Below are 20721 nucleotides of genomic sequence, written 5' to 3'. Positions count from 1 at the left end.
CTTTAGTTTTTCAATCTGTGTTAAATAGCAAAATTTATGACTGCCTATAAACACATTTTGTTAAAAAAAAAATTTAAAAAAAGCTAATGAGATCAGCCATTTATTGAAAATTCATAGATTAAGGAAAATAGCATATATATATATATATATATATATATATATATATATATATGCTATTTTCATATATATTTAAGTGGGTGAATTATACATTAAGCTCAGTCTACAATCAACTTCTTCATTTGATATGTATAGAAAATGTGTTATTAAAAAAAATAAATAATAAATAAACATTAACCAATATAAAATAATTGCATTTTTACATTTGATATTTCTATAGGAAAACAACTTAATTTGAAATATAAGCAATTAATAGAATAAAGGCCAAGTTATTTGAAATTTGTGATGTATACACAAAAGACCAACTAATTAAACATACCAAATACATAATCTAAACTCAATAGATGCACATGAGAAACTTGCATTAGTTTACAATAAGGAAATCCACTGTAGTTGAAAGTAGATAGATTATTTTGAATTATTTGTCACTTTATTGACATGTCTTAATTCACAAAATTCATCATAAAAAATAAATTTTCTATCAACATAAAATGAAAATTATTAGGTGGCAAGATATAAATCTATCAACAAAATAACTGCAATCACCATCTTCGATACATATGTATGAATCATGTGATCAGGCTGATCATAATGATGGGATATAGAACTGTTCATTTTTCAGTAATTTATATTCAATCTTACAGTAATCATAGTTAATCTATAAGGTGTTGATTTCTTTTAGACATTATTCAATAAGAAAAAAGTCATATGCCATAAAACATGGCATATTGTAGTCTATTTACTTGCCTCCTCAAGAGAGTAGTTAGACACAAGGTCAGTTTTTAATGTGGGAAAATCCAGCTCCCCACATTGAATTGGGAAATTCGAACAAAAATAAAAACTGTCTTGGTCTACAATTTTTTCTTTACTGACCAAAGAGAAAAAAGATGAAGTATAGTATCAAAACAGATACTACACATTGTGCTTAGCCAAAATCTTCCTGAAAGTTACATTATACAATATTCAATTAAACTGACAGTAATAATTTTACTTTAATTATATATATATATATATATATATATATATATATATATATATATATATATATATATATGTATAATATTACAGTTAGCTATGGACACTTGTGGTTGCAGAAGGTATGTGAAATCATGCTCATTTGGCTAAAGAATAACATATACATTCCTTGGTAGCTTATTGAAACTCTCATACATCATGGATATTTCCCATACATCCTGGGACTCCATGTACCAATTGCTAATTAAAATATTACTCTATACTACCATATGTAATAAATATATCATGTTCTTACAAACATAATTTATCAGTTTTTATTTCTTCGAAAACAGAATTATACAAACACATGTATGTATATATATATATATCTTATTCAATTTAGGTCAACCAAAATTATCATAAGCCACTACAATGAATGGTAATTTTGTTTACTTAAGTAGAATAAAATATCTTGCTCTTTTTAATTGACCACTATCAACAACCTTTTTTTTTTTTTTTTTTTTTTTTTTTTGTTACTCTTGGATTTTTTAAAAATCTGGTGTGTGTGTGTGTATATATATATATATATATATATATATATATATATATATATATATGACTGTATGCATCATCATACTGAAGCATCAAGAATTTGTAAACATTGAAGATGAGGCACTATTGATGCCAGTTGATTGATTATTATTACTGCTAGCATTTTGATTGCTATTGCTGCCTCTTTGAAGTATAACCACAGGAGACATTCCATGCCGAGATGATAACCCCCCAGCATTGGATATATGAGGAGGCTGATTGGCCATCATTGGAGTTATATACATAGGGTTTATGCCAGCACCACCAATCATGTTCGGAGCAGGCGGATAAATGTTATGTGCCCCAAGAAAGTGTCCTGCATTACTGGATTGGCCTGGGGGCATACCTCCTCCTTGGTAAGGGAACGGGGAGTTCTGACGATAGTGGAAATGGCCACCTCTGCCAGATTGTTTAGAGGATGAGTGTATGTTGGGATTATGTCCACTTGGATTTTGTTGTTTGCTACCAGGACCTCCTTTTGCTGTAACAACATGACTGTTCACCATGGCATTGGCAAAGATATCAGCTTGAATTCGGTTATAAGCAGCTGGATTGCGAGTGCTATTTAGTCCACCTCCAAGGTTCATAGAAGAATTACTCCCTTGATTATATAAAGCTTTGTTGATAGCATTGCTACAATCCTGGGTTCCTCCTCTTATGGGACGTTTTTGATTTGCACCGGGTTTGTCCCACAGTTTTAGTAAACATTCTCCAACAAATGGCTCTATTTCCTACAAGAAATAAGGATAATAATACAGAGTAAAAAAAAATAAATAAAAATGAAACATTAAGCACAATAAAAACATAATAAAGTAACAAACATAAGTGTTATCTCCCAGAACTAAAATTGTTATAGTGAAAGTATTTGGGTACTTCTCCAACTGGAGATCTATATTGGTCTGAATGTTTCTGATTGTGATTTATGGAATGGACCAGAAATGTCCATCGCTAAACAATCAATTAGTAACAATATTTTTTATGTTTTTGTTTACTTAGAATTAGACCAAATCGCCACTCACCCCTCTCCATGTTAAAATTGGTTCTAAAAATTATTATGTGAATAAAGTTTATTTATTTTTTAGGAAGCATTTTCAACTTCATATTTTTCAGGGACTAAAATGTTTTCTCTTTGTTGAGACACAAAAATCTTCATATATTTTTAATTATCAGTAAAATAATTTTAGATTTTTTGCATAAAGCTGTTAATGTGACAGAATGCAATTAGTTTTTTTAAAAGATTGAACAATCAATTTTGGTTTTTGCCATTATATATTTTAGTCTTGCCTGCATTTTCACATCGTAAACTATTTTGGCCATTTCTGTTTTTCTGTAAATTGCAATTGATAACATTGAGGCCAATATGAATCTCTGCCTGAAGAAGAAATAGTATTTGAAATAAATTTAGTTAATAAAATATATTGTTAAATTCTTTTTTAAAATAAGTATAAAATTGATTCTTGTATGGATATTTTAAACAAGCTATTTAATTATCATTATCAATAGAAAATAACAAAACAAAAAAGTGACTATAAAAATATCAATTATGTTTAAACTGTCTCAGCTTGAATTTCCAAACAAAACTAATGAAAGCTTAAAATAAAGAACAAATAACTGATTTTAGAATCACCATTTTTACATGACTCGTATACAAAGATTTTGGATTTAGCAGCAATATTCAATTCTCCAAATATTGGAAAAATGAGACTAGAATTTATATTTGCAGAGAAAGTTTATAATACACTCCATTACTACACCAAATAAGTATTTGACATATTTAAAACAAATTGACATCAATAATTTAATAATATTGAACTATTTGGATGACTATTCTTATCTGAGTTGTTATTTTCAAGGTTTCATCATCAACCATCTTCAGGTGCATCTTTTTTGAACTAGAGAACTTACACAGAATTTCAAACTTTATTTTATCCATGGTGGTAGATTGTTCACATTCGATCAGTTATGACAGAGTAGAAATGTTAAATAATTTTTATTTAATTCTTAGTTATTATCGCCTGAAGTGCAGTAAGAACTGAACTTCAATCCTCCTAAAGATGGTTATTTAGAAATGATTTTAACTTAATTTTTTACAATAGAGTTGACACATCGATTTTTGAAATATGTTATTTTAAGTAAAAGCAATATTACATACTTAATTGTCATGTCGAAAATAGTAATATATCCAAAAATTATGAATATTCATAGGAGAAAGTTATTTTTGGTAAAAGCAATTTTTACAGAAAATTGGATAAAACTGCAGTTTCCTTTAGACATTAACAGTAAGAGTTTACATACAGGGGACATAACCTAGAACGAATATTTTAGATTACTTGTTCATAGTTGCAATATTTGTTGCCTACAGCAATAGATTTTATTTTACTAAAAACACAACAGCAGTTTTTATACTTGATGAATTTTCGTAATTTTTGGATATATTACTATTTTTAACATGACAATTAAGTATGTAATATTGTTTTTGCTTAAAACGACACATTTAAAAAATCGATTAGTCAACTATCTTAACTCTTTTCTCTATTAAAACAGAGATTACATCAACAAAAACATTGTAAAAATGAAAACCAAGATGAAAATAGTAATCTAAATAATTCAAATAAGCAATCGTCAACTCAAAAATTCAGAAACCTAATAACATTGTTGATTTATTATACAGGATAAATTAGACTTAAATTTTATTCTGCAGTACAAAAATTAATTTAAGAATGAAAAAAAAAAATGGTCTAATTTTTAAATGTAGAAAATAAGAAACACTAGAAATACCTGGCAATCACGGCTGACATGTATTTTCTTATTGTCATTCCATGGATTGGATAGATGTTGAGTACTTTGGAATGGAATATTACTCCTAAAACAAAAACAAAAATTCATTAATCACAAATTACAAAGGGAGGTAATTAATTGCCTAGAAAATTACAAAGGGAGACAATCAGGTAATCAGCAAATTACTAAGGGAGACAACTTCACATCAAATTACTAAAGGATACATTCATTTATGAAACTCTCTATGCATTGAGGCAGGGAATAACAGAAATTTTTGTTCACTTCTATTGAAATAAGCATTTTTTGCTATTGTTAATGAATGCAAATATGTTTAAGAAGCATTTTTACACGTGAAGGCATTAAGAATAATTAGAAATTTTGTAGAAGTTGCTAGAATTGATTCACAACTATTGAGAAAAAAGAACAATTTTAAAATATTGATTAGAACCAATAAAATAAATTTAGGAAAAAATCATCAGTGGAGATCGAACCAATGATTAATTAAATAAAACAGAGTAAGATTTATTATAACTTACTTGTCTCCCAATGAGAGCAAAATTAAAGACAATGCTGTTTTTTTTTTTTATATGTGGAGGATATCTAGCTCCACAAAAATAAAGTTCTGAATGGGACAAAAATAAAAATTCACCCAGTCAAGAATTTAATCTATGAATGAAGACAGAAGAGATACTACACTTTGATCCAAAACTAAAAATCAAGAAGTTGTAAGCATTTCATGTAAACAGAACTGGGGATACACAAAAGTAATAGTGTTGGGAATTGTTTGGAGGATTAATTTCCGACCTGTATAGTAAATACAAAAACTCTTCTTTTCTTTGTTTGAGAACAATCATCTTTTTTGGGGGGATCAATGTAAATAAATCAAATAAAGTCAATTATTGCATTCAAACATATTAATATATATGTTTGAATGCAATAAGATACAATACAAAAAATACTTAGTATTCCAAAAACAGTTTTTTTAGAAGGGTTTTCTTTTTTTCAAAGACTGACGGCGACTTTCACAGTCACTCTTAAGTGTGCAAAAAAAAAAAAAAAAAAAAAAAAAAAAGACTCACTTATGCAACTTAGAATATTTCCAACAATAGCTTTTCTTAAAGTCTGTGTTATTAAAGTTAGGATGTTGTAAACATTTACCGTTTGCCAGTTTATAGAATTTAATAAAAAGTAACCAGGTGGAATTGGTTTAAAAGCAAGGATGGCCATGCATTTTTGGAGAAAATCACTTTAATGATAATTTTGACAGAAGATTGAAATTGATGATCCTATAACAGTCAGTTGCATCCATCCATCCATAGCCTTGAGCACTAGGCCATCTACAACTTTGTAGATGCTTTTGTAGCGAATTCTTTTTTTGGGGTGAGGGTGCTTGCCCCACGCACAACCTTCCAAGAAGGTACATACAGTGCCTAGCCTTCCTAAATGGTCACCCATCTGGTACTGACTAGGTGCAATGTTGCTTAACTTCAGTGATCTGGTGAGAACCGGTGTGTCAACATGATTGTGCCATACATTCAGTTACATAGGAAAAGGTTATTTAGGTCAGGGTAAGGCCCTACCAGTCAATTGCTGCATAGTTTATAGTTGGTATAGTACTAAGCAGACAGTTACTGCTGGATCTGGTACAGTAATATTGACAATTTTAGTTTAGTTTCTTGAAAGCACAAGTCAGTTCCTGGAAAGTAACAGATAGTTTAGAGATGTAGCATGATGATGCATGAAGGTGGTTTGTTTGTTTGTTTGTTTGTTTGTTTGTTTAACCAGCATATCAACCTTCTTTGGGTCATTTAATGCTGTATACAAGATTTAAATTTTTGATATTTTCAGAATCGATTTTCACTGGGTATATTTGGCCAATGTTTTGGTATAGTTTGTTATTTGATGGTTTTTATATTTTATGGTAAAGATTTGCTTGTTTTAACAAATTTAGAATGGTTTTAGGATTTTCTTTATCAAAGAGTTCTTTTAAACTTGTAGCCTTGTAGTAGTGTTGACGAATTCGTGTGAGATCATGACAGTCAAGTAAAAAGTGTTTCACTGTGTAAGGTTCGTGACATGGTATACATTTGGGGGGTTCTTCACTTTTTAGTAGGTGGGAGTGAGTTATGTATGTGTGTCCTATCCGGATACGTGATAAGACTACTTCTTTACGTGATTTTCTGGTATCTAGAGGGTTCTTTTTAAGTATAGGAGTAATTTGGAAGAGTTTGTTGTTTTGGCAATTGTTATAATTTTCTTGCCATTTCTTTGTGATAAAAATGTTTATTGAATGTTTGTAATCCGTATATGGGACCTTTATGTCGTTTATTTGTAGCTTTAAGCAATTTTTGGCCACCATGTCAGCTTTATCATTTCCACGGAAACCGTAGTGACTGGGAATCCAACAGAAGAAAGTTTTGTGTTGCAGGATAGAATGGATCTTTTGTAACAGTTTGATGAGTAGGGGATTGTTTAATTTTTGATTTTTTATTGCTTCTAATACTGATAATGAGTTTACAAATATTATAAATTTTTTTGAGTTTTGGTTGATGATAATATCTAGAGACAGGTTTATGGCTGTAATTTCTGCACTATAGATAGAGGAGTTATTTGGTAACCTTTTCTGCTGAATAGTGTTTTCTGAAATAGCGGCACATCCCACTTTGGAACCATCAGTGTAAATGTGTGTCCAATTTGGGTAAGTATCCAGAATGTTGCTTAGTTTTTCTCTATAGTCTGCAGGGTGAGTATTGGATTTAGGATATATTGTCAAGTCTAGTATGACTTTAGGTTGATTTAGCAGCCAGGGTGGGAGTTCTGGGAGATTTTCCTCGTGGATGCTGGTTTGATCTATTGAGTTGTCTGTAAGTGGTTATATTGTTTCTTCCATGTAGAGACCAAAGGGTTTAATTGCATTTTCTTTTTGTTTGAATAGATGTGTGTAGTTGGGATTGAAATGCATTGATAGGCAGAATTTTTGGGGTTTGATTTTAGTTTTAGATAATATTGTAAGCCTAATTTTTCACGTCTCAATTTTAGTGGAGGTTCATAGGCTTCAGCATATAAGCTTTATGTCGGAGAGGTTTTGAATGCGCCCAGGGCAAGTCTTAATCCTGTGCGATGGATAGAATCTAGAGTTTTAAGATAACTTTTTCTGGTTAAACCATATATGAAGCTTCCATAATCTAGTTTGGTTCTTATCAGAGTTCTATATAATTTTAAGAGTGATGAGCAATCTGATCCCCACTCAGTATTTGCTATAACCCTTAATAGTTGTAGAGTCTTGAAACATTTTTGTTTTAAATATTTTAAGTGAGGGACGAAGGAGAGTTTTTTATCAAAAATAAGTCCAAAAAATTTATGTTGATCAGCTATTTCAATTTTTGATCCTTTTAGATTGAGAACAGGGTCACTGTGAATTTTTCTATGATTACAGAAATGGACACATTTAGTTTTAGTTGTTGAAAATTTAAAGCCATTTTCTGTTGTCCATTGTGTTAGTTTGTTTACGCACATTTGTAGTTGGCGTTCTGAAGTATGAATATTTTTGGATCTATGGCAGATTACAAGGTCATCCACATATAAGGAGCCATTTATCCCATTGTTTAGACAATTTACGATATTAATTTTTATATTAAATAGCGTAACTGATAAAACGCATCCTTGTGGGACTCCTTCCTGTATTTTTGTGTCTGATAGGGTGGGTCCGATTCTTACTTTAAAACTTCTATCAGATAGAAAATCTTTTATCAGTATGGGTAGTCTGCCCTTTAATCCAAGATTGTAAAGGTCTTTAATTATACACTGTCGCCATGTTGTATCATATGCCTTTTCTAAATCAAAAAAGACAGCTATCGCATGTTCTTTTTTAATAAATACTTCTTTGATAAAGGTCTCCAATCGGACTATGTTGTACATTGTTCCTCTTTTGTTTCTAAAACCACTTTGTAGGTTGGCAATTGAGTCGTTCGTTTCCAGATACCAATTCAGTCGTTTATTTATCATTCTTTCAAATGTTTTGCAGAGACACTTGTCAATGCAATTGGTCTGAAATTTTGTGGATCTGAATTGTCTTTCTCTGGTTTAGGGATGGGGATCATGATAGCATGTTTCCAGCTATTGGGTAGTTTTCCCTAGAACCATATCTTTATCTTTTGGAAGGACTGACTGTAATTTTTGCTGGAGGAATTGTTTTGAAAGGTTTTAGCAAGAAGGTTCGCAATATTTTTTGTCTCCGTTATTTTGATGTTGTTTTGTAGGAGATGATTTAGAGAGTGAGTTTTTATCCGAAATTTTCCTTACCATGTTCCACACTTGTTTGGGGTTTGTATTTGAGTTTATTTTATTTATATAATCTTTTCATGATGTTCTTTTTGCTTCTCTAATAACTTTACGAGCCATTGCTCTTTTTTGCTTAAAAAGGTTTAAATTGTACTTTGTTGGTTGGGAGTTGAATTTTCGTTAAGGCAGCTTTACGTTGGCGAATTGCTTTTTGGCATTCGTTGTTAAACCAGGGTCTTTGTTGTTTGTTTGTTCTGCTACTTTTAGGTATATATATATACTAGTAAAGTTTTAGAGAAGTATTCTATGGATTTATTTGGGTTTTCTTCCTCTGAGAGTTTTTGTTGGCATTTTTTTTATATTCCTCCCAATTTGCTTTTTTTATTTTCCATTGGGAGAGGTAGGTTTTTGTTTCTTTTAGATTTGTTAAAATCACTGGAAAATGGTCGCTACCCCATCAATCTTCTAGAACCTTCCAGTTATAGTCCATGAGGATAGTAGGGTCACACAAAGATAAATCTAATGCTGAGTAGGTGCCTGAAGCGGGATGAAGGTATGTGTTGGATTTATTGTTTAATATACACAAGTCATTGTCGTTAATAATTTTTTCAAGATTCTTCCCTTTCTTATCCAAGTATGCAGATCCCCATATATCATTGTGACTATTGAAATCATCTAACAGTAAGAAGGGTTTGGGTAACTGATTTATTATTTTGTTCAGCTCTGCTTCATCTATTGAATCTTGGGGTGGGATGTAGATAGTGCAGATATTTATAGTTCTGTGTAGTGTGGCTGCTGCAGCAATGGCTTGAATATTAGTGTTTAGATCTATTTTGCTTTGTGAGATATTATTTCTAATAAGTATAGATACTCCTCCAGAGGCTCTCTGTTGGGTATTGTGGATGTGGTTGTATTGTTTGTAGTTTTTTGTATTTATTTTATCTTCAGCTTTTAAAAAGGTTTCTTGGAGACATATGATGGCTCGTTGATGGTTTGTTATAAGAATTAATAGATCATTTATGTTGGGTTTTAGGCCCCGGCAGTTCCATTGGATGATTTTTTGGGTCATGATTAGATTTTATGTATTTGTTTTTGACTTTTGTTAGTCGTTGGTGTCTGATCTTCGATCTTCCGTGTCCATTTCCTCAAATCTGTTTTGGATTGAGTCTCTTGGTCTGGAAGATGAACGTGGTCTGTTTATTTTGGTTTTAGCTTCTTTGTTGGTTGGTGGTTTGTTTCCTTTTCCTTCATGAGCACTTTTTGGTGTCTGTTTTTTTTTTTTTTTTCCGGTTAGAGGGGTTATTTCTGTGGGTGTTGTAGCACTTTGGGGTTTTGTGGATCTTTTGGGTTGAGTTTTGGTTTGGGAGTTTTGTTCAGTTTTGTAATCTTTATTTTCATTGTTTATTTGTTTTATAGCTTTTTGAATTCTTCCATTAGTTCCCTTACTTCATTAAGTAATTTCATAATGTCTTCTGGTTTGATGTTTAATAGGTCTGCTTTTGCTATTTGGTTATTTGGTCCGGTGGTATGCTGTACGTTTTTTTTTGTTATTTCTGAGTATTTTATATTTCCAGCTAGGTTACGAGCTTCTTGGAAGGTTATTTTTTGTATATTTTATTTGAATAATTTCTTTTTCTTTCTTCCATTTGTCACATTCTTTTGAATTTGCACTATGGCCTTTTTGGCAGTTAATACATTTTGGATCTTTTTGGCAATCTGTGTGGGTCTCATTTTCTCCACACCTCATGCATACTGGAGAGCGTGTGCACCGGTCTTGATGGTGTCCGTACCTTTGACAGTTGTAGCATCTGAGAGGGTTTGGTATGTACGGTTCTATATTGATTTTTTCATATCCTATTTTGATGTTACTCGGGATTTGATGGGTATTAAAGGTTAGAATATAAGAGTTTGTATCGATGGTTTCACCATATTTTTTAATTTGGATCCTTTTTACATCAGTGACGTTTTGATTTTTTAGCTTAGTTTTAATTTCTTCCAAGGAGCACAGTGATAGTTCTGAACTCCTGATTACTCCTTTACTAGTATTCAAAGTTTTGTGGGGATAGATTTTTACTTTTTGGTTATTAAAAAGTCTCCATTTAAAGATTTCAATTATTTGCTTTTGGCTTTCTACTTCCACTAGTAGTGTGCCGTTATTTAGTTTTTTGACCATTTTTGGTTTGATACTTGAGAAAATTTTCTCTATTTTGAAGGGGGACACTTTTCTTATCGGTTCTCCTTCGGTTGCTTCAATGATTATAAAAAAAAGGTAGATTTTGCACAAGATTTTGGTATTGTGATTCTGTTTCTGAATCTGAACTAGATTTGTCTGAAACTTCACAATGGTTTCTTTTCTGAGGCTTTTTATTTGCCATTTAAATATTTTGAATTTTTCGTTTCTCCTGCTCCCGACCCGCCTCGGAGCCTTATTTCGGAAGTGTTGGGTGGGAAACCCATTCGCCCCAACACAACAAGGATACAGGAGAAGTATACTCTTCCTGCTGATGGAATCAAGCACCCGTGTTTCCTTCATCCTTTCTAATGGCCTCATTTCTAGAAAAGATGTTAATTTTCCAGCCGTGTTTTATCCATTCTTCAACAAGTTGATTGACCCTCCAGCCACCGCTTACTAAATCAGTTTTTGCCTAATGTGGGGAGTGTGAGCGTATTTTCTTGTTGTGTTTGTCTGATTTAGTGCTAGTCATGACCAACTGATTGATTGAATCGGGCCTATCCAACCACCTGTCATAACCCAAGTAAAGGCCAAAGTGTGTGTTGCACCTCATGTCCTAATAGGACCTTGAACATGATCTGCTCAACCACCAGGATCCCGTCCTTAGGCATTACGGGTTGCCACCCACGGTCAACAGGTGGTCCCATTGAGAGACTTTTACTCTCTGCAGGGGGGCAGTCGGTGTATTCTAATGCCCCACCGACAGGGCCGGTTGGGAATTAGGGGAAGAAAAAAAAGGCGGGGAGGGAAGGGAAAAGGGCTGTTGTTTTGTTTTTGGTTTTGTAGAACACAATTAAGTTTTACAAAAGAGAATAGAAAAACAAAAAGGAACATCAATGTAGGTGCATTTCGTCTCAGGAAGCATGAAAGTGGAACTTGTCCACTGAGGGTTGTGGACAGGCATTGCATGGAGAGAAATGATGATTGATGTGTAATCCAAGCCTTAAAAACAAGTTTAGTTTTGATGACCTCAGAGAACAAGTAAATCTGGACAGTATAGGGAGATGTATGTATGCAGACTTTAATGGTATGGTCACATTGGAAAAAAATGCATGAAATTTCTTGACTTAGTAGATATAGAATGTTAAAGAAGCAGATCAAGTTCAAAGAAAAACATTTGAGGAAGAAATAAAAGTAGACTTGGGAGAAAGAGGAATAAATAAAAACCTGGCCAGAGATAGGTTACTTTGGAAATCAATTATAAAAAGCCATCTAAATATATGGCAGAATATAAAACAGATGTTATGATGATGATGATTCTCCGTTACTCATGTACACGTTCATATAATTGCAATGGTTCACTATGAGAAGCAGACAATGAACATAAGTATTTGATATACTTTATTAGTGATAATTGAGCAAATGGTTTGTCTTCTACAATTTTTTTTTAGTTAACACCAAAAATAGAATGAATTAGAGAATACAGTTAAATATGGAAAGAAACTTTACTAAATGCAAAATCTAATTTTTTCACAACTACATTTTTAGAACTTGATGTCAAACACAAAAGTAACAGATTTAAAAAAAACAAAAAAAAAGAAATAACATGTTGAATATAAAAGCACATTCTTATAATTCTGCTTACGTAAAACAAAGTTTTTCAGATATGATGAGGAAATACTTGTTTTTAATAAAAACAAATCTTTTCAAGATATTGTAAATATCTAATGAGCAGAAAATGCTATGTTGCAAGTTATCTTAAAATATTTAAGCTAGAATAATTTCAGAGATTTTAGAAATACTGAGAAAAAAGAAGTCTCACCTTTTCAGCCATTCAATGTTGCAAGTTCCAGAATTTCCAGCTGAAGGAAATTCATGTCCTTTATCTTTATTTATAGCAGATGACATTTTGGCATAACCCTGAAAGCATCCACTGCCTTGTACAGAGAATATCATATACACAGTCTTTCCATCCTGTCAGAGATCAAAACAAAAAGGTCAATATAATGATCTAAATATATTGGAACTTATAACTTATTTTAATGGATAAGACTTGTTTTGAGGATATTTATTTATTATAAAAGATAATACACTAGTTTATTTGAAAATAAGCAGGAATATGTGACATTGTTCAGGATTGAATAACAATTACTATATTACTTTTTACTATGACCATAACCCACATTTCTTTCTTTTGACTGACCCCCGCCCCCATTCTTTTTTAGTCAATGGAGATATAGTTTTGTTATATAGGGGTTTCATTAAAGAGTCTTAGAGAGAGACTATTATAAGTGATGCTTTTTCTTGTGAGAGAGGTGTGTATGTAATGACATTTTATAACACAGACATATAATAACAATACAATTTACCTTTTTGTAGAAATCACAAACACAAAGATGAGCTTTATCACAAACACATTATGAATTTATTTTCTGACGACCGGTCGGGACTTCCTCATTAAGAATTCAAGGTTTCACATCTTAGTTTCTGAAGTGACGTCTCGCTTCAGACGTCCGCCTGTCTCTGTCTCCCCTGACTGTCTCTCTGCCTGTCTCTGACTCTCTCGACCAACTAACTCCCACCTACTATATTGAGAAATCCATGCATCCCGGCCACGTGAGCAAAATTCACGTGTTTCAACATGCGCGACTTTGCATGTTTTCGACATTGATTTCCCAATAACCTATTTTTCTTGTGTTGTTTCCACAAAGGAATTTAACCTACATATCTAATTTATTTAACCATATTTTATTATCCACATTCTTTTAACAATTGAATCGTTTATTTATTATTTATTTCATCCGAATTAACAATTTACTGGACATTCCATTTAAACCTATTGTTCTTTAAAACTTATGTCCAGTGTTCGATTTCTGCTTTCTCTTATTTTCATTTTAACTAATCTCTCTATTTTTATACTTACATGAACAGGGGACAGCCCTTATCATGTAACAGTTTAAGAAAGTTGGAATTTTGGAAAGCGCTTTGAATTAGTATTTTATACATATGGTTTGGATTTCATTAAAATCAGACATACTTATTTTGAAGTTCTAAGGGGATTAGTTTTCTAGGCCATTTAGAGAAATTAATCTTTGGGGCCATTTTCAATGTGCTCCTCAGGAAACTTAAGAGGATTATACCCCTATTCCCCTTAAAAGTGCATTTAGAGATTTGGGAACACTACATTTAATCTTACATAGTAAATTTTATATAAGAATACACTTAGATTTTATGTAGATTCACTAACGCTTCTTTCTATAAGGAACACAAAGAGAGTTTTATATATATAGATATATCAAGTTGTCAGTTCAGTATATTCAGGAGTTATTCCCCCTTAAACCACATTAAGTTATCTCCCTTTAAATATATTGGGTTATAAATGAAACTTTTTGGTTTTCGGGTTAAGATCAAAGTGTAGGATCTGTTCTGATGCTACAATTAAGTAATTGGTCCTTGGTCAATGTAAGGGAAACCCTCCATACTGAGACAATTACTATTTAAGTTAATTAGGCCTTGATCAATTTAGGGAAAACCCTTCATACCGAGACAATTACTATTTATTTAGACACTGCAAGAGTGTGCGCCCCCCTCTTTTTGGGGAAGCTGCCCCCCCCCCGCCCCCATTAAAAAATAACCTTGTATCTAATTTGTTTTCGTGGGGAAGAAAATAAATATCATCTGTTCTGATACTACACTTCAATTTTTTTACATGAAAAATTTCACCCTTGTTTTATTAAAGAGTTTCATTCTTTGTATTTTTTAAGGTTAAAGACTAATTTTTTAAAAACGTTACCATAACATTTACTTTTTAATTAAAAGAAAAGGTACTTGTACAGTTTAATCAAGACATTAAAAAATGAAAATAACCAAAAAAATTTACATTGTACGTATTCGTTATGGAATGAAGTTCTCCGAAAAAAAATTTCACTTAATTTCATCAAGTAGTTTTTGTTTTACAGCGAAAAAACAATTTGTTATGATACCGAGCAAAAGGTTCAATTATTAGGAAGAAAAGCTAGTATTAAACATGGGGAGGGAGTGTCGGCGCTTTAAATTGAGTTATCTCCCCGAGGCGTTTCTAAACTCCGAACAAGATGTCTGCCTTCAACGCGCTCTCATAAAAATGTGTTTTTCCGCTATAAAAAAAAAAAAAACTACTTGATCAAATTAAGTGAAATTTTTTTTCTGAGATCTTCAGTTCAAAACAGATACATACAATATAACCTTTTTTCGATATTTTCGTTTTTTAATGTCTTGATTAAACTGTACAACTACCAAAAAAAGTTGCTGCAGCTTCCTTTTTTAATGTTTTCATCTAATGAAAATTATTTTGAAAAGTAAAAAGAGATTGAAGAGTTTTTTCTATTTCACCAGACCTTTTTCTCTCTTTCCTAATTTAAGGCTGTATGTTCATCTAGGGAAGAAAAGATTCCCGGATTCTTAAATAGGTACCTATGCTGGTTCATTATTTTCTATTAATAAAGACTATATTTTGTATTATTAATGTTATCAACTTTGTTACATCAAAAAAAATTTGTTGCAGTTTTCCTTTTTAATGTTTTTATTTAATAAAAAATATTGTTGCATCAAGCGTCCTAATTAGGAGACAAAAAATGAATCTCTTAGTAAAAGAGAGTTGTCTCCCTCTGCACAATGGCAAATTGTAAAACAGTGCCAAAAACCTGGCATCATGTGAGGTTCAAAATGAGGCTTTTCCTTTTTGTGACATTGGGCTGAAAGTTAGGTGGTGTCATCAGCATAGCTCTACATTTATACATTGATTTCATACCACTGTCGTCGTTCCATTAGACCTTGCTTTTGGTTACAGGTTAGGCAAGATTCCCAGACAGCTAGTTATCTTAACATGCCCATTTTCAAATAATTTGTTTAACCTCCACAACGTTTTCTCAGGAAAAATGAATAAAGATAATCGCTTTTTGAAGAAAAGCTAGCAGCTTCATATAATGTTGAGTTGGTATTTCAAATTTTCTATCTCACTTTTGTAATGTTTCCCAAAAATTGATTCTCAAAAGAATAAGAGCCGCTTACATTTATAAAAAGATTTAAAAATAAGAACATAAGAATACTATGAAATATTAATGCAAATTGTCTAAATGTTGATAAACCATTCCACACAAACTAATACCATAAATGATTATATAAACTTTGAAATAATCAATTGTAAGAGAGGTGTTCGTCGTTCTCTACAACAGCCCACTTACATGTTAAGTGACCATTTTATTTAAATATCCTGATTAATTTATATACATCCACTCAAGTAACTGCATATTTATCAGTTATTTCTTAACTAAATTTATACTCAAGTAAAATAAAGTCTAATTTATCTATTTCAAATAATTTCTCCTGTAAACTCATGTACATGGAAGCAATATGAAGCCCTAATCAAAACAACTGATAGCAAAATAATAGGACTATTTCTATACTATTTATAAGGATAATATAGAATTACATATTAATCAAACTATGCTTATGTATGGACAAGAGATAACAATGTTCCTGTGGCATATGTCTTTATTGGATGATAGAACAGTTTCGATTCAGAACCTGATTCTATACAAGTGAACAAACAGGAACTGGCTATTTCTATCCAGTCCAACATTCATCTTCTACAGAGTGCCCTCAAAAATTTTCTTGCCAAGAATTCAATTTCCACTTCTCCTCACTCTCCATACTTGGATGATTGCTGGAGGATGTTGACATATTAAATCTTAAATACTCTATTAAAATCTGTCAAAATTCTAAGTATGCAATTGAAAGCTATCAACTTTGGTTTTTCTCTTTCCTCTGTTTTCAGTTAGAGCAGAAATATAAACTAGGTACAAGCATAGGTACCTATTTAAGAATCCGGGAATCTTTTCCTCCCTAGATGAACATACAGCCTTGAATTAGGAAAGAGAAAAAAAGGTTTGGTGAAATAGAAAAGAACTCTTCAATCTTTTTTACTTTTCAAAATGATTTACTTGCCTTTGTTCATTTTCTCTTAGACAACCATTATTCTGGCAGCAACTCAATCAGTGTAGAATAAAGCATCTTCAAACATACTTAACTCTGACTTCTACCACAATCATTACACATACTAAATAACTTCTATAATCATACATAATAACAAATGAGCACCCAGAAGAATGTGCCTGACAAAACACAAGCTAGAATCTTAGCCTTGTTTGAAAAGTTAAAATACAAATAACATAAAAAATATGATTCAAGGTTAATATATGGAGTGCCTTCAATAAGTTTCAAGACTTCTGTATGCAGGCATTTAAGATTGTTGTAGACTCTTGAAAATTCAGTATGCTATTACTATACATCTTATGAGGTGACTGACCAATTTTTATGATTTCAGGTTCAAATGAACAGCTACAGCAGGAATTGGAATACACCTTACTAAAGCCTGATTGTGACAGCTGGTGAATTTCAAGAGCGCAATCTGGACGTACGGACACATTCGAAGAACGATGTGCAATAAAATTATGTTTTAAACTTGGAAAAATGCTACAGAAACATATGGAATGCTTCAGATTGCTTTTGGAACATCTTATATGAATCGAGCATCAGTTTTTGAGTGGCATAAGAGATTCAAGGCAGGTATGATGGGAGATGTGAGAGGAGTAAGGAAGTTAGAACACCAGAGTTAATTGGCCAAATAAAGAATTTCATGGATAAGGACCATTCTGTGTCTACAAGTGCACAGTTTAATGTCAGTGTGGGAACTGTACACACAATTATTTACGAGTAACTGAAGATGCGGGAGATTTGTACAAATGCACCAGTCCACAACTCCATCCTTGTTACAGACTGTTTGACCAAGGTGGGTATCAAGACAGTTCTTCACCCTCCCTATAGTTTAAACCTTGCTTCCTGTGACTTAATTATTTCTTAAGCTCAAGGAAAACTTTAGAGGCTGTTGTTATGAGACAATTGAGGAGATGAAAGAAAGTGTGACGAGGGTCATTGACATGCTTATACAAGAGGACTTCCAAGGAGCCTTTCAGAAGTTGGTGTAACAGTACAACAAGTGCATTGCAGCTGGAGGAGATTACTTCGAAGGGGACTAGAGTTTCATGTGTGTACTATCAATAAAAGCGGCTCCACAAAAAAAAAGTCTAGAAACTTATTGAAGGCACCTTGTATAGCAAAAAGGATAATATTTCTGAGACTCATACTGTGGTCACTATTACTAAGTATATACCTAATAACATCAATTTTTCTTGTTTCATTTTACTTCAAAATTCTCAAAAACCAAGTGGCTCTTTCTTAAGGCTTACATTTAATCTTTATATAAAATATACGGATATTCAAATATTCCATTAAAGTTCTTTTATCTCTCAAATATTGAATTAGTAAACAAGTTAGAAACATTAATTTTCCTTTCACTAACTGGCCAGTTAACTGTTAAATATTTTTAAGATCTGTTTGTCTTACCAGATTCCAGAACAAATTTCATCTAGTCTCGTGAAGCATCCAGCTTAGTTTTTTTTCTATAGACAACATCACTTGGGGGAAGTGAACCATTTCTCATATAAGTCAATAACGAGCAGATCTTATTAAGGCTTCGGATACAATGTTATTTTAAATATTTAATCAGGGTTTACTCGTGGGTTTGGTTTGGTTGTTTTACGACATATCAACCCTTTTCAGGTTATTTAATGCTGAATCCAATTATTTTGGAAATAGTATTAATATTGCATCCAGCTATTTTATAGGTTTTTATTCTTCAAGCTCTTTGTATCTTCAATCGCTAATTTTTAGTGTCTGGTTTGGTTGTTTTATAGTGGATTTTATCGTTTTTGTTCCCTGCCTTGCAGACCATGAATGAGTTTTGCAATGGGAAAGGGAAAAGGATTACAGTATTAATGTTTGGTACATTTTAAGTTAGGAAACAAATCAGGAAGTGGGAGGAAATAGAAAGAGAAAGGGGAAATGGGAAGAAGGAAAAGAGGGAAAATGTGGGTTGTTTTTGTTTTCGCAGAACATAATTAAGTCAGGATGGTTGGTTAGTTGGTTGGTTGTTTTTGTTTTACGGCATATCAACCCTTTTCGGGTTATTTAATGCAGAATCCAAAGATTTTGAAGAAAAATTTTTTTAATAGAATATATTTGTTGTTTTTACGTCGGTTTCTATTCAACCCATAGTTGGGATCCTAACAGGTACTACCACTCCGGGTCAGAGTGGACCTGGGAGCAATGGTAATTAAAAGGTGGCTCCACACTCCCCAAAGCCCACAAGCTGGGGCCTCACCACTGGATATAGTTTAAGGTCATATCCAGGACCCCCATTGAGGGACTTTTACCCTCTGCAGGGGGTCAGTCGGCGTATTCTAATGCCCCACCGTTCGTCTCAGGAAGCCAATATCTTCAGACAGCCTGATCTGCTAGTACCAGTTACTAGTAGGGGAAGTATCCTCATTGCAGCTTGTCCTGACAAACTCCTGTACAAAGACACTTGAGGACAATGTCTAGTATGCATTCATGTTCTTTCCATAGGTAATCAAATTCTCTTCTTTATATATGTTGGCTTTAATAAAATCTCAAATCTGGAGAATGTTGACCACAAGATGAGTTAGTGAAAATGAAAATAATAACTTTGTATAAGAAATATTTTTAGTTATAGACATAAATGCTGAGAAAAAAAAATCAATGCTAAAAATTTAATTCCTTGATTATAATAAAGATTTAAAAACAACGATTTTACCAAGAAGGCCTTGTTGAGTTTTTTCTCATTGTTTGCTGTTGTTGCCCAAAGGGATTTGTTAAGAGAAACATCCAATGATTTCTGATTGTTGACTTTCATAATGAACATCCGACAAGGATGTGAAGAAGTAGCTCCTGGATCTTTTTCCGCGGATTTGGAAGGAGATGATGGCTGAGGACTGTCACATGGAGTACCTGAACTACTGTTTCCACCATGGATATGATTACCATTGCTGCCACTTTGATACAAAGAATTATCTGCTTTGCTTTCAGATCGGAATTCTGAAACACCAAAATGCTAATAAGAAATCAGCCATTTAAAACAGATTTTCATAGTACAAGTATCACATCACAAAAATACATGTAGATTAATATATAAATTGCAGTCTCAAACTTTTATGAACATTTTTTTATTGTAGAAATTTGTATATCAGTCAAAGAAATCCATGCTGAATCTTTTTTTTTTTCCTATTACAAATAAAAGTGCACATGAAAACATACATCTTCTAATCTTTGCTTAGTTTATATCCAACCCACAATATGCTTAACTCTTATTTAGAAGTGTATTCACAACACCTGATTGTTGATTAAATCTATAAAATGTATTTAGACACATTGGGAAGAAAAGAAATTCACTTGATAAGTTAGTCCAAATTTACTAATTTAATTTACACAATTCAAATAGTTTTATTTTATTTATCTTTGAAATTTAAAATATTTCATTTAAATTTCTATAAAATATCCTGTCTTATTATCGATAATCATCATCATCATGTTCAGTTTAACTTCTGTTATATAAGTTACCATGTGTTGGATGGCTTTTAGATATTGATTTTCAAATTAATCTATCTCTGAACAGGTTTTTATTTCTCCCTCTTTCTCTCAAATCCATCCTTATTACTTCCTCTCAGGTTTTTCTCAGCATCCCACCTGCCAAATAACCCTGGCTTCTCAATTGTTCTACATTTACTAATCCAAGAATTTTCATCAATTTTTTTTCAACCTGGCCATACATTGAAGTTTCCTGTTCTGCACACATCTCCCTATACTGTCCAGATTTCATTTTCTTTGTAGGTAATCAGATTTAAGCTTTAAGTGATTCAGACTACACTTGG

The 20721-nt window shown here is 32.2% G+C and overlaps 1 protein-coding gene across 1 annotated transcript in view; it reads right to left on the bottom strand.

The window, feature by feature from the left end:
* Nucleotides 1–1575: 1575 nt before the first annotated feature.
* The window catches only part of LOC145276923 (3'-5' RNA helicase YTHDC2-like), a 101008-nt gene continuing 81862 nt past the window's right edge, over nucleotides 1576–20721 (bottom strand). Inside the window, exons 30-33 of the mRNA XM_080128396.1 lie at nucleotides 19608–19888; nucleotides 12717–12868; nucleotides 4441–4525; nucleotides 1576–2393 (exon numbers count right to left, since the gene is read on the bottom strand). Of these exons, the coding sequence (XP_079984522.1) occupies nucleotides 1716–2393; nucleotides 4441–4525; nucleotides 12717–12868; nucleotides 19608–19888 (1196 nt within the window). The 3' untranslated portion in view covers nucleotides 1576–1715. The remainder of the gene's footprint in view (nucleotides 2394–4440; nucleotides 4526–12716; nucleotides 12869–19607; nucleotides 19889–20721) is intronic.

The sequence above is a fragment of the Euprymna scolopes genome, chromosome 5 (genome assembly GCF_053919585.1).
Source record: "Euprymna scolopes isolate OS-2025 chromosome 5, ASM5391958v1, whole genome shotgun sequence".
Lineage (NCBI taxonomy): Eukaryota > Metazoa > Mollusca > Cephalopoda > Sepiida > Sepiolidae > Euprymna > Euprymna scolopes.
Note: the sequence above shows the minus strand (reverse complement) of the source record. Positions and strands in the feature narration are given on the sequence as shown.